General features: G+C 34.6%; 1 protein-coding gene and 4 non-coding genes across 5 annotated transcripts; all 5 read right to left on the reverse strand.

Moving 5' to 3' along the window:
• Window positions 1-2,567: 2,567 nt before the first annotated feature.
• On the reverse strand, window positions 2,568-5,480 carry LOC141652712 (expansin-A10-like). Its single transcript, XM_074460302.1, has 3 exons — window positions 5,178-5,480; window positions 4,115-4,427; window positions 2,568-3,319 (listed from the first exon to the last, which is right to left on the reverse strand). Exons 1-3 carry the CDS (start codon window positions 5,476-5,478, stop codon window positions 3,016-3,018), a joined length of 918 nt encoding a protein of 305 aa, XP_074316403.1. The 5' UTR covers window positions 5,479-5,480; the 3' UTR covers window positions 2,568-3,015.
• Window positions 5,481-11,565: 6,085 nt separating this feature from the next.
• On the reverse strand, window positions 11,566-11,652 carry LOC141654100 (small nucleolar RNA R44/J54/Z268 family). Its single transcript, XR_012547675.1, has one exon. It is a non-coding gene; the product is annotated as a small nucleolar RNA R44/J54/Z268 family (small nucleolar RNA).
• Window positions 11,653-12,081: 429 nt separating this feature from the next.
• On the reverse strand, window positions 12,082-12,168 carry LOC141654129 (small nucleolar RNA snoR122). Its single transcript, XR_012547700.1, has one exon. It is a non-coding gene; the product is annotated as a small nucleolar RNA snoR122 (small nucleolar RNA).
• A 70-nt stretch (window positions 12,169-12,238) lies between these two features.
• LOC141654099 (small nucleolar RNA R44/J54/Z268 family) lies at window positions 12,239-12,335 on the reverse strand. The gene has a single exon (XR_012547674.1). It is a non-coding gene; the product is annotated as a small nucleolar RNA R44/J54/Z268 family (small nucleolar RNA).
• A 117-nt stretch (window positions 12,336-12,452) lies between these two features.
• Window positions 12,453-12,524, reverse strand: LOC141654097 (small nucleolar RNA Z267). Its single transcript, XR_012547672.1, has one exon. It is a non-coding gene; the product is annotated as a small nucleolar RNA Z267 (small nucleolar RNA).
• Between the last annotated feature and the right edge of the window lie 2,753 nt (window positions 12,525-15,277).

A 15,277-nucleotide genomic window follows, 5' to 3' on the forward strand; every position in this document is an offset into this window, starting at 1 on the left:
TTATCTTCAAATAACTTGAAAACAATCCACCAAAAATGACCCGAATTCAAAATAACTCGACCTGACCGAATTCTTACAATCCCGAGCTAAACCCGACCCAATTAACCTGTTTATCAGGTGTAGTCCCAAGGCAATTCAATAATGAACACATGAATAATTTGCAACAACCGTCGTCGGTGTGGAGTAAATCCTTGAACACATGGCCAAACCCCAAAATTATGATTTTTTTTTTTCTTTTTTCAAATAGATAACAAAAGTAGGCAATTGACAACCCGGGAACCACAAAGTCCAATTGAATCGTCTACGAACTCCACCATTGATGAATTGAAATTCCTGGGACTTACAATTCATGTGAATTACAACATACCATTTTTATAATTTACAAAGTACCAAAAAAAAAAAAAAAAAAAAAAAAACTTTTACAATTTACATAAATTAAAATTCCTATGTATTTGAGAAGATAACCAAACAATTTCGATTTATCCTAAACAATAAAACGGGTCAAATAAATGGATGAGACAAAAAAAAACATAATGTTTGGAAAATGATAAAACTCTTGTCCAATCTAATTGTATAGGGAGAGTAGTATTTTACCCAATCTAAATTTAATATGAATATAATTGTTCTAAGAGATATTAAGTGAGGTAAATAAGTAAATTCTCATTTAAGACATATTTTGTTTTCAAGTCTAAGATGAGTGAAATATACACATGGTATAAATAAATAAGACAAAAGCAGGACGTATATAGAAAGAAGCAAAAGATTTATTAGTATCACTTATGCAGTTATGTCAATGTAAGATGATATTTATCCCGTTTTAATATTAAGACGGGTTGAAGATTAGGTGGGTTTATATGATGGGCCATGAAATCGGGTTTTGAGAAGACAAAAGGCTGGCGCATGGAGCATGGGAAATGAGCATCGTGAGGCCGTCAATCGTATTCAAACTCGAAAGCCACAACACAAGTAAGTTGAGTCAATTCAACGGTTGTAAAGCCTGTCTTCAAACTCGAAACATGTGTCCGCATTCATTTTCTGATTGACTGTTGATGCTCCTCTATACTTTGCTCTACTGCTCGTGGTCTTGGACCGATTTACGGTGCATATTGGAGTAAATGTTACGGAGTAGTATAAATAATATTTGACTTTCTTATACTCCTTTCGATCCAAATCAAAGGTAATATTGACTTTTTTGCATTATTCATGGTCGTATGGAATCTTCGATATAATTCTTAATCTATAAGACAAAATATATTTCATGTGAGATATTATTTGATTCATCGTCATAAATGCCATAAAAATATCAATTTTTTATAATTTTTAATATAATGTGTAACTAAAAATATTTACGTTGCAAACGTGCCTCGAAAAGTATGAAAAATTCAATGTTACCTTTGGTGTGGATCGGAGGGAGTACATTATTCCACCAGCATGGTCGCATTGATCTTGAGTTTAAAATGGGTTAAATATTAATTAATTGTTTTAATTTTAAGATAGGAGATATATTCGTCAATAAAAGAGATTTATTGTATTCCTCGAGAATGTATTGAGAAAAATTCAGAGTATATGATAGTAATTCATTGGTATTCACACATAAGATAAACAAAAGATTTGTCTTATTCATATAACAATAGGTCTTGGTATAGACGGGTGGGGCGAACAGACGGGTAAAGACCTCTAATAAAATGTGTAGGGGGGACAAGGTGGGGCACCCCCCATGTGTTTCCCACTTTATGGCAAATGGGTATTTTGTGAGGGAAAATGGTATCCGTCTATACGTATAGACGGATAGTGTCCGTCTATAATGAGAATTTGTGTTCATATAAATGGGTGTTATTTGACTCGTTTTATTTTTAAGACAAACATCTATTTTAAGAAAGTTATACTGCGTGACACAACTACAACGAGTTTTATGAAACGAAGTGCTTAAAACTTGAAAGGGCTAGTGAAAACTCATATCATAGTAAGCCTTAAGGCCGTGTCTCCCGTTTTAGAGCTATATTTGTGTAAATCGTCTTACACAAAACTAGCTCTTACTTGATTTTACGATATTTGTTGTAAAGCCATTTTTCATAGGACGATATCATGTGTCGTTTTGTCATAGGATCATTGGAATGTTTTTCATGTAAAAAAATGCAAATACTATAATACTCTTTCTTAAGTACAATAGCAGTGACTCAGTCCCAACATATTTGCCAAATTTATTTTCTTGGTAAAATACTAAATGCGTTGATCGAGCTGTTAGGCTTTGTTGTCGTATCATCTACAATAACCTCGCTTGTTAAGTCCGGAGTATTTCTTAATGGATTCACGTATACACGCGTATTCCAGGACAAATAGAAAACCGTTCTTAATTGCATAAATAAAAACCTTCAGTTAATCTCCCTTAAAACGGATATATCCAAAATGAGTAATTGACCCATACACCATGTCTTGTCCATAGTAAAATGTCTTGAACAACCGAGAGAGCAGTGCATATTTATCTTCGGGTTTTATGTGATCTCACAATACGATGATTTCATAGTATAATTTGCGGAAATAGAAAACGATTTGAGAAAAAACAGAAATAACACTTGAAAGTTCAAACACACTAGAAAATCACCCAATCTAGCTGGGGAAGCACTTATTACATACACTTAGGATGTCCTTCAAACCTCACTTAGAAGCTAAGACACTTAACAATTAGAGACTAATAACACCATAATTAGTCACTAATCCCCAACCTAAAAAAACCCCACACTAAAATAAAATAAAAAAGATGGCGGGTAGTATAAACCCTACCCCGGCCAGGCGGCCATACCCGATCCCATAAAAACACAAGGACCGGACACAAAAGGTTGAATGCCTAATAAAATTAGCCCAATTCATCCTTTTTAACCTAAAAAGACTTGATAATTGATAAGGCCACAATAAAATTAGCACTTACCAAATTTGACCCTCACTATTTAACCCACTAAAATCCTAGTAAAACCCGACTCATTTTCTACGTATTAAGGCCTAATATCGCCTTAATCACTAGAATTGAGGCCCGTTATAGGTCGTGCCGAAGGACCAATTAGGAGGAGCCACGTTGAGGGCGGTGACCGTGCGTCCGTCACTTCCGGTGACTTTGAAAGAGAGGGCTTGGCCATTTAGGTAGTTGTTGCTTTGCCAGTTTTGACCCCAGTTTCTTGACATTGGCTGCCACCCGGTTTTTGAACCTTTGATTGAGACTGCATGTACATCTCCTGCACCCCCGACGTTGGTGATTAAAACTAGGTTGAAGTAGGAGTGGCCGTTGATTGTGAACCGGATTCCTCCTTTCTTTTGACACGGTACCCTGCATCCATACACACCGGATATTAAAAGACGTCTAATTACAATTCAAACCCTTGTTCGAGAGCTTGTATATGACTTTTCACATTGGAAACTACAGTGTAATAGCAGGACTATACTATTAAAAGATCAGTTAGTCTTATTTAAGTCCGTCTTAATTTCAGACTAACTAATTTACAATGAAGTAAACACAAATTCTCATTTAGACGGAAATTATCCGTCTAAAGCTGTAGAATGGTAGTATACCTTTCACAAAATGAAAGTGAAGAGTGTAAGTGGGTGGGAAATGAATACCCCACTTGCCCTCCCACTTGCATTTTGTGAGAGGGCCACTATTCGTCTGTTTTAAACGGATAGAGTCCGTCTACAATGAGACGGATTGCTAAGCAAAAGTCGGTAGTAAACGTAGAAAATAAACAAAGATTTAGAACATGACATGCCAGGCTTTAGAAAAAGTAACCCCTCAAAAAACAGTTAAACAGACCAACGGTAGACAGCAACACCAGCGTGAAAGCAACAAAAGTAAAAAGTAAAAGCAAAAGCATTAATATTTTTACTTAAACTAACTATAATTATAACAGACCCAACTGGATGAATATATTAACTTGTACGATTAGAGAATCCCCAGTCGCTACCTTCTGTGTGCACTGGTTTAACCCCGATTATAATAAGAAGTCTACAAACCACGTATATAAGTCAACCATCCTTTTTAAGGCGTGACAAACAAATACTGAATTTAATCAAGTTTTAACCACTAAGCTCCACAATTACGAGTTATTTACGAGAATAGTTAACGAACCTTCGGAAGGAAACAGGGACAATGCCAGCACTATATTTAGCAATTTGCTGAAAAACAGGTTGAGCTAAATCAAAGTGTCTCATAGGAGGATTACACCACCCTCCTGCATTATTAGGCAACCCAGTGTTTGGTGGGCAGAAATTTGTTGCTGTCACCACTACTGACCCAGGTAAACACCATTTTGCATCGTTGACGCATCGCATCTCGAAACATGCACCACAGCTCAACCCGCCGTTGAACAATGCTGTGCTTAATGCTGCTGTGTTTGTTCCGTAGCCTTGACTGTACAGGTTTCCATATCCGCATGCACCTCCTGTTTAAAGCCCAAGAACATTTTAAAATGGAAAATGATAAATACAACCCAGTTCATAATCTTTTTAAATTGGAATTTTAAAATGAAAAATGGAAAATGGAAAATGAAAAATGAAAAATGAAAAATACAACAAGGTTGTATTTAAATATTTAATATTCTTGTATATTTCGCATTAATTTAAAAATTAGAGAGTAAATTATACCTAAATTAATACAATTAATGCATATATTAACTATTTATTTCTCTTTTAGTGTCTTAAATACATTCTAGCTTATAACCCTTTTAAATTATTAGCATGTATATTCAACTAAAATATAGTCCCTCTAGTCCAATTAATTGTAATTCTGTCTGTCTTAATTATTTGTTTAGCTTTCATATGTGTAATGAGTACTTTAGTTAAAGATAAACAGATAATTAGGACGGAAGAAATAACACAATTAATGCATATATTAACTTTTTATTTACTCTTTTAGTTGCTTAAATACAATTCCGTTCATAACCCTTTTAAAATATTAGCATGCATATTTAAAAAAATAGTTAATACTCCGTATTCAATAGGAGTAAAATATAGTCCCTCTAGTCCAATTAATTGTAATTCGGTCTGTCTTAATTATTTGTTTATCTTTTATATTTGTAATAGGTACTTTAGGTAAAGATAAACAAATAATTAGGACGGAGGAAATAACACATTTACTCTTTGATGGTCAAATTTCGTAAACTTTGACAATAAATAGGGAAAGAAAAACATACCCATAGTGCCGGAAGCGTCGCCGCCACCGTAAAAAGTGGCATGGGCATCATTCCAGCCTTGACCAGCATATGCATGAGCGGAGTAAGATAAAAAAGCAACAATGGAGAAGGCAAGAAGATTAAAATGAGACATTTTAATTTTAAGAGGGTTTTGTTTAATAAAATTGGGAGAAAATGGAAAAGAGAGTGTAGTGTGGTGTAGTGAGGAATGAGGAAATGTAATGGGGAAGTAGAGGGAATTAAATAGAGGGGGAAAAGTAGGTACGTGGTTATGTGCAGGGTTTGAACGATGGAGGCGCATTGTTGAAAGTTAGCGTATAGTATAACTAACTACATTTTGAAAAGTGTGTCGCCTCTTTTTACATGTTTGGACCTTCTTTTGTTTTGGGGACCTCACGTTTCCCCCAACTAGCTAGTCTTTGCCAATTTGACCTTATTTCGAAAATTGAACTTGAAAATATTTTAATAGGTATTATATTTCATAAAATGAATTTTTAAATAAATAACTTGATGCATGAGTTTTCCTTATTCAATCTCATTTCTTTTGGGTTGTTTCAAACTTACATTCAAACTTAAAAATTTAAAATTGAATTTGCCTAATTTGGTTCAATTTAGCTAATTTATTCGCAAATTAACTCTTATTTCATCTTCATTTAATTCAGCTTAATTTGGGTTAGTTTAGTTTCTATCAGCCGAAATAAGGCATAAATCCGAGCTAATATAACCCACATTTTATATGTAATATTGTATCCACATCTTTTTTTTTTATGTTTTACAGAAATCCACAACTTTGAAAATTTCTCTTGATTTTACAATAGATACAGTACTTGTTATAGTTATATAAAACGGATATTTACTGTAATAACACTATAACGGGAAATTTCGCAAAAGCAAGTGTACGCCCACTTGGTTCTTCTGCAATTCTCCGTAACCGTGAATTCAAAACAGATGACTGAAAGAGAAGAGAGCCAAGTTGAATTTGCATACCTAAATCTGCAATATGCAAATGCAAACAACTCAAGGAACTAGTTGCCGCAACGACCAACCGTTCATTATAAAACCAAATTTGTCATTATATACTGTAGTTTCAATTTGTATCTAGGACGATCATAATAACTGTGTGCCATCCTTCATATATGACCCGTTCCCATCATTCTGACCTTATTTCTCTTCCGTCTATTTTCTTGAGCTCTTTTTATGCAAATCTTTCTTGGACTACTCGTCATGTTTAATATGTTTTCACTCCATTTTTGCCCCCATGCATTGCACGATACATGCTTTTCGCAAATTCAGACGATATACAGAGTATGTAACTATTTTATGGTTATATATAACCACAATGATACATCAAGTGTTACAATTTTTGTTAACTAGTTTTTTAATAATGGTCACATTTGACTGTAAAATGGTTATAAAATCCCGTTTTATTATTTCAGACCAAATGGCCCGTCTGAAGATAGAGCAGCGGCATACTAATTAGGTCTATTTTCTTAATTGTCCACAACTTCAGTTAATAGAGACAAAATTAGGCACATTTGTATAGGGTTTAACTAATTTGTTTCACATAAGAAATTGATTGATTAGGCTAACTAGTTGCTTGAAAGAGCCGTACCTCCAAATTAGTGATATGCATGTTTATTGATTGATCAAGTCACCTAGAAGTCCTTATCTTATGCATAAGTGCATAACCGTGGGATTTAGGGGGATGACAAGGCCGCTCATCCCACTGAAATTTGTAAATTTTAAAATATTTGATACTTTCTTATAACATTACTAGTTTGATGCTGCTAAAATTCGTTCGTTCCTAATTTCAAATCCCGCCTCTGTTAGACCGCCACTGAATACGAAGTATAATGAGTATTAATAATTGTTCATTGTTCATATCGATAATCAAAAAATGAATCGGTTACGAGTTTTAAAAGGCCAAGTTTAGATCACAACATTTCCCGAATACCGAGTCTATTTCGGTTTGACTCCGAATTCATTACCACCATTCACATCTGGCAATTTTATTGCTTCACCATTTAGATGAGAAACTGAAACGTGACACCCTTGAGGCCTTGATGAATCGCAAACTTCTGATCACTCACGACCCTCTCCCACTTGCCCCTCACATTTATCCATTTATCGCATGTTACAAACTTGTGACAAATTTTATCTATCACAAATAAGAATTTACGAAATATAAATTGTCCGTACTATTATTAATAGGCCTGGAGTTTGAACTACAGAGTAGTTGTCATTTTCGACTCAAATTCTATGGACACAATAAATTGATTCACCGTACAATTTTATACAGATTGTGATTATCAACCGAGAAGTGTCTCAAGAATTCTTACAATTGACACCAGTCGAAACACAACTATATTGAAATAGATGGACCACAATAACAATAACAATAAATGTAACATGAACTTGTCATATACGTACTAATTCAATTTTGTTCACACCACCTATAAATATTCACCATAAATATTAACGCTTCATACTGTCTACCATACTTTATTGTTGTTTTTTTCACATTTAAAAAGAGAGTAGTCAAAATTTACGATTAGTAGGTACTGACTTTGTTATTTCGGACTTAAAGTTACTTTTTTAAGTTCAGTTTAACTCATGAGTTATATTATGTTAATTTCAGCTTCTATAAGTTCAGTTCAACTGTATAAGTTCAGTGTAGTTCCTTTAAATTTAGTTCAATTTAGTGGCGTAGCCAGGAATGTAAGTCAGCGGGGACGAAAATTTTCAGCGAGGGCAAAACGGTAATATTATAAGGGAAAAAATCAAGAATTTTAACTAAAAAATTCAAACTTTTCAAACGCCAGCGGGGGCGACCGCCCCTGCTAGCCCCTCCCTGGTTCCACCACTGGCTTCAATTAATAACCATTTATCTATAAGTTCAACTCCGATATATTTAGATCAGAAAAATTAGGTCCGATTAATTCAGTTCAATTCAGCTAACAAAATTAAGTGCAAAGAACATGGCCTAGATAGTAATACTCATAACTTTTACAATTTTACTATTAATCATCCCAATTTTACACATTTGTTCAAACAATCTCTCGGAGAATTTGAACTAAAATTAATGCACAAATAATCTAATCTGCCTATATCGATCACTCTATTATCTATTTATCTATTTGTACTAAAAAATATATAGTGATATTTCAATTTTAATATCACCTGCAGGTTTAATTTTGAAATATGCGTTAAATCAAAATTGCATGGAGGGTTATTATTTTACCAAGGTCACATAAAACTGTTTGAAAATTTGAAATAAATAGTCCGTCTGAAATAAAAAATAGCGAAAATTAGTACTACTACTCTATGGAAAAAATTGGAAAACCCAAAAAAAGGCCACCCATTATGACCAATCAGCCTAATTGATTCTTGGCCGATAAAAAGTAGAAGACGAAGAAATGAAGTGTAAAGAAGCAAATCCAGCGAAGAGAACATTGTATTTTATATAAGAATCAAAACCAGCAGCCCAAAAGCTACGAGGTTGAAAATCGGCGCGGGCAGAATATAATTGTCATTTTGTTCTATTTTAGCTTATGAACAAGTGTTCTTAATCGTAAAGTTGAAGGTTTCTAATATTGTTGGTCTTCTTCACCTAAAGATAAAAGAAGAACACAAATCAACCCCTTTTGCATACAGAGGAAAAAAGTTTGTGCAATTTACACATGGGATATGATTCTCATGAATATATGATGTAAGATGACACAACCAATCTAAGGATGAAAAAACCAAAGTATTAAAATTGGGTGTTGATTTTCGCAGTACGTAAATTACTCATTGCAGTACGCTTTTGACATAATTGCCCCTCTCATTTCCCTCATTGAAAATTGTACATTTGTACTGCATTAGAAAGAAGAAAAAAAAAACACTATGAAAAACAACACCGTAACTTTCTTCCCCAAAACCTCCAACTTCAAGCTAACACCACCACTGCCCATCTCCTAGCCACCCACGTAGACCTCCGTCAATGCCACCATCCCCCTCACCTGCCTTCTGCGACCTCCATGAGCACCGCCCTCATCCTTGCAACCTCGCACTACTACACACTACCCCCTTGAACCACCCTCCCTCTCTGTTTTGTCCCCGCCGGCCACCGTCACGAAAACCCTCTTTATCCGGCGACGACAAGTCAGGCAGCCACATACCGTTCCGTCCAACACCGGGCAACCACCCGATCTCCACCATCAATTAGCACAAACCCTAAATTGATTATAAAAAAATCCTTAAAAATGAAAGTAAAACATTAATTTGATTATTAAGAATGCAATTAACAAATTAAATATGTATTTTACTCTCAATTATGATCCATAATTGAAGAAATTTGTTTACTTTGAGAGAATACTGTGATTGATTAAGGTTTTTGATTAGAGAGAATTATTATGTTTACTATTTTTTACTTAGGGGTACACAAATGGAAATTAATGAACAAAAAGTACTGTAATGAGTAAAAAACGTACTGCGAAAATAAATTACGTTAAAATTTTATTCATTGTAAACTATTTTTTTATAAGTCTTCTCTTACTAAATTATTAAAATACCGTTTTATAATTTAAAATTAATATGGTCTCAAAATAATAATATGGGTACATATAAGATAAAATGATTTATGATGAAATTGGTTCTGATAGATCTTGGGGAACGCTAGAGACCGTTCGTATACAAGAACTATTGATCAGGTGGCCCTTTATCAGGTTGGGTATCACAGGTGTGATGTGTCCAAGTTGTATGTCATAGATAGTTGTGTTATGCTGTTTTAGAACTTCCGATTAAGTGGAAGACCACCTATCCATGGTATATTTAAGGTGGAGGAGTTCGGTGTACATGTGTAGCACACTAGAGCCAGTCCCAAGTCGGATGCATGGACGTACAAGATTAGGAGCATGTGAGAGCACTCACTTGACTGGGCGGTGATGTGGTGTAGACATGGCTATGTCGCATAGTGTGTCGATTGGGGGGAGATTAACAAGATTTAATGATATTTGGGGTACCTAGAAATTGGTTGGGATTGCATGATGTAAAGAGTTTCGAGTTGTCTATAGAGATTAAAGTTTGAGTTAAGATTAATATCATTGGTTTGAGGGGGGGATTTTTAGGATAAAAATTAATATCCTATATCAATAGCGTAAAGAGGCAAGATATTACTAATTGACCAAAACAATATATTGTACAAAACCCTTTTATTAGGAAGGAGATGAAGAGGAAATTTTATTAGACTTCGTCCTAAATTGTACAATACCGTACTATTACGAATATGCCAACACAACAAATACCCAGTAAAAGGGATTCCCTATCCCATTTTGTGTCTCATACTCCCATTATACTCTTCTGGCGACACATCATTAACTAGAGAAAATACTATTAATTTTATTACGTGCATGACGTCTCAAGATAAAAACAATGTGACAAAATATGAGACACAAAAGCAAGACAAGTGATCTCAACTGCTTTATATGATGAAAATACATGGTGAGAATGTTCTTTTGTATTTGAAAACCATAGAAAGTTTCTACTTCATATTCTCAACAACTTCGTATACGAATTATTTGGTTTCAAGAATTACAGGCTTACAGCGGATAATAGACACAGCTAACAGCCCAATCTACTCAAAACAGCTACACTGGATTCCAGATATAAAGGAATACAGCGGATAATAGATACTGCCCAATCGACAGTGTCTGGTCAGAGTCCAAAACTAACTCTTACTACCCAAGACTAGAAGGGTAATTTGATTGTAATATCGTACGAATAATTTAGCCGAAAACGAACCAAAATTATAGAATGAGACGGCTTTATACTACCACAATCATATTGTAAGACAATCTTACAATATTAACCTGCCAAGAAACTGTATTAAGATAACGAATCAGTTTTAAATGAGAATTTGCCTTAATTAAGCAAGTCTTTAATTAAGAATTTTCACTATACAAACTTAGTTTCATACCAATACACAACGGTCTTATTGAAGGGCAACTACCATCTATATTGAACATGTCAAAAGAACCGTCTACCATGGGACTAAAAATTTTGTTACATGCGACATATCTTGGACGCTTGGAGCCAAATCAGTAACATGTACAGCCGCAAGCCTACAACAAGATTGCATTACACATATCCGTTCTTGCTGCAATCACAACTCACCTCACAAGTCACAAGGCATGCTATCTTATTTTCATACAATAGAAAATAATTACAATAAGCATAAGAGACGGTCTTTTCCCTAGTGATGAGGAAACTCGCAAACGCAACATTTGGTGCGCACTCGTGACAATAATTTTGGCCAGTCATATTTATAATACGTCAATACATCACTGGCATAAATTAAATAAAAATAAGTAAATAAAATGGAAAAATAATATAAATATAAATTTAGAATTGTGCATCAGAGAGATTCCCATCTAAGACAAATCAACACATGATAGAGTTTCTGATGTCCCTGTCTAGTTTTATCGTCATCTGCACTCTTTTGTTCAAAATTAACCAAATTGCTATTTGTCGTCTACACATTACTGCAGATCACTTCATATCGTCTAACAAATATAATTAAAACTAGAAATTTTAATCGACGGATCAAAATTAACAGCTAAGACCGAATTACTAACATCTTAATCAAAACTTGTAACAAGATTGAAGACAACTAAATCGAATAACGAGTTACTAATCGAGTAAATTGAGCTTAAAAAGTGGAGGCCTTCATTGCTGAAGCAGCAAATTTGATTACATGCGACACAACTTGGAGCCAAGATCAATTACAAGTTCAGCTACAACAAGATTTGCATCTTTCATATCTCCGTTCTTGCATGCAATCACTAGGCAGTTTAACGAGTTGGTCTTTCAATAAACTTATTAAAACTAAATACTCGTATTAGATTAAAAATTTACAAAAATATAACGCCTCAGAGGTAGTGACAATAATTTTATGCAATCATCATTTTTATAATTATCTGATAATACGTGCAAATTCAATACATCATTGGCGCAATTTCACTAAATTAAAATTAAAAAATTGAATATTTTTAAAAAAATTAAAATTAAAATTGAGGAGAAATTGTGCATCAGAGAGATTCCCATCTAAGACAAATCAACATATGAATACTCTTTAAAGAGTTTCTGATGTCCCTGTCTAGTTTCATCGTCATCTGCAATCTCAACAAATTTATTAAATCGGGTTTTATCAAATAAAAATTCTGTCACATTCATTTTTGTTTACCTTGATTAAAATACGAATAAGAAGTAATTGATTAAAAAGAAAAAAGAGCCCAGAAGCCTCAGAATGAAATTGTTTTCAAGGTATTTGACTACTCAAAGTATATTTATCACCATCACAGGCAAAAGGGCATAATTCATAATCGAAAATAATTAATTAGAAATTGAAAAAACAAGAAAGAAACATACGGAAGAAAGGAGAGGATTACGGTTTGAGGAGGAGGAGGAGGAGGAGGAGGAGATGGGGTTTAGAGAGACGAGAAAAGGGGTAATATAGTGGAGAGAAGATGGGTTTTCTGGGTGATGAAATTAGGGTTCATTGTATTCAAGGGATGATGGCGGCGATTTATTCATATGCTTCTTTATGGGCTTTTGTTTACCCATTTCCCTCGTATCTCCAATGTTTAGGTAGCATATGGCCTCAAGGTTTCAAGCCTTTGAGATACTTTAGACTTTACATAGACCTGGCCTAGTCCCATGGCCCACCCATCCGGTTTCCTAATCGGGCCGGTCCCAGGTTCACTCATTCCCAGTCTGCATGGTCCATTTGCCATTTTTGTCGAACTGGGCCGGTCTAGGGATATCGCTCTTCCAGTTCAGCCAGCCCGACCTGTCCCGGTCCTTCCATAAGGCTTCTTTTGAATTTATGGACTATGGAGTAATGAGACGGTAAATTTCAGTTGGAGTTACCAAATATCGCCGACAGTTATTTTAAATCAGCGATAAATTATACTCCCTCTTATTCAGAATAACTGTTCCATTTGTCATTTCCGTCTATTCACATAACTGTCTCATTTGCCATATTTGGACATGTTTTTTGGCTTTCCTACCCTTGACTCTTTTTTTTATTTACCACCCTTAAACCATCATATTCAATACTTTTCATTATTTAACTCCTATATTTTTACCCCTATACAATACTTTTAATTATTTTAACTCTATTCCTTAATTTTCGTGTCATTGTTCAAATGGGACAGTTATTCCGAATATAAGGGAGTATAAATTGACAAATTCACCTCTGTCGTAAATTTCATTCAACATCTCTCTAATTTCTCAAATTAACATAAAGATTTAAAAAAATCGATTCAATTCCTGATTCGAAGAGATAGGTTCTGGCGTTCATCTTCTCGACCATTATCATGGAAGTCGGCCCTAGTTGGCGAGGGTTGCCTCAATGGTGTTTTCCTTGCTCGATTTGAGTGCTTAAGTGGATTATTCTTAGGGGTCGTTTGGTTCAACAAGTTGAAATGGAATGAAATGAAGTTTGATAGTATGGTGGTATGGGGTTCTAAATCCATACTTGCAAAATCTTGTTTGGTTCATCATAAGTTATAGAAGGATGGGAATGGAGTTTGAATCCAAGGGGGAAAGGTGGGTATGAGATTCCAAGGGGTTTGGGTGGAGTTAGAATTCATTGGGTATCTAACTCCATTCCAAATCACCCCAACCAAATAATGGAATGGACTAAATCCATTCCATTCCATTCCATTCCAATATACCCAACCAAACACCCCCTTAAAAGGTTTGGGGACTAGAATTGTCTTAACTTAAGACCTCTAATATTTTCTAATTATTATTATTATTTTCATCCATACTCCAATTATTATTTTCATCCTAGATATGGTGGGTATTGTTTTAAGTTGACGGTCTGCTGAAGTTTTACAATATCCGAAGTTTTTAGTTAAATTTTCTAACTATTTTTTAAATTTGCCTTTATGAAACTACTGTTCACCTCAATTGAGATTTGTCACCCCCTATCGGGAAACCCTTACTCCGCCACTGTCTATTATACATTTATACCACCATTCCACATTTCCACCAAGATGCAGCTAGTGGTTAGTGCACGAGCTCCCCCAAACAATGTGTTGGAGGGGTTGTCAGGATTCAAACCCGTGGCCTTTGATCACCTTGACTTTGATATCATAATAGATGAAACATCTCAATCAAACCTTAAAATAATGATTAAGACACAACTATTATATTTATCCCAATTACCTTGTTAGAATAATACCGTATCTTGTAGAAGAATCGATGATACACTACAAATTGATACTCCATACATCAATTATTTGGGATACTAAATTATGGATCATTATGGCATCCTCGTCACTTCCACGGTATATGGCACTATAATTTACTTCATTTACACACAACATGTGGATCCCAGAAGTTCCTATAGGCTGCAAATTTTGCAAGATTTGTCAATAAATCATAATCCAAACAGCTCACAACTCAAGGTACACAGTACACACAAGTGTACCTGCAACGTAATTGTCACTGCTTTTTCATGTGATTGCATTCATTTAACCAACGTACGTACTTGCCCCTTGTTTTTTCGTGATCTTTTCGCTTCATATCGTCCGGACTGTGGAGCCTTGAAACCGCATGCCTACTTTTACTTCATCAACCAACTAATCGGAATAACTTCGATTTTTAGTTTTACAATACCAAGTAGTTCCATTTTTCTGGTACACTTTGACCCGGTTTGGTACCCATATTTTTTTGGCTCTCTTTGATAATCCATATTCAATAGACTCTTATACGTTTGTATGGGTTAACACGGGTGATAAGAAAATGCTTATCCTAAAAAAAATGTCTTGAAATTAGGAAAACTATGATCATATGAGAACTATGCTCAATTTTATGTCATTAGACGTTTCAACTAGGATATAGAAGTAAGTTGGATCAGGACCGGAAGTCATATCCGATATTGTAACTACAGACGTTATCGTCTTTTGATTGATAATAAGTCATTTATCTTTTTCTAAAAAGAAAAAAAAAAGAGAAATGTAGAGCTGGATTCATACCACCCTATCAAAGCAAAATATGAATTTCATTCAAAAATTGAACATTCATACTACAAAGAGTTGAACCACTTTGAT

This window comes from Silene latifolia, chromosome 4 (assembly GCF_048544455.1).
Source record: "Silene latifolia isolate original U9 population chromosome 4, ASM4854445v1, whole genome shotgun sequence".
In the NCBI taxonomy this organism is placed as follows: domain Eukaryota; kingdom Viridiplantae; phylum Streptophyta; class Magnoliopsida; order Caryophyllales; family Caryophyllaceae; genus Silene; species Silene latifolia.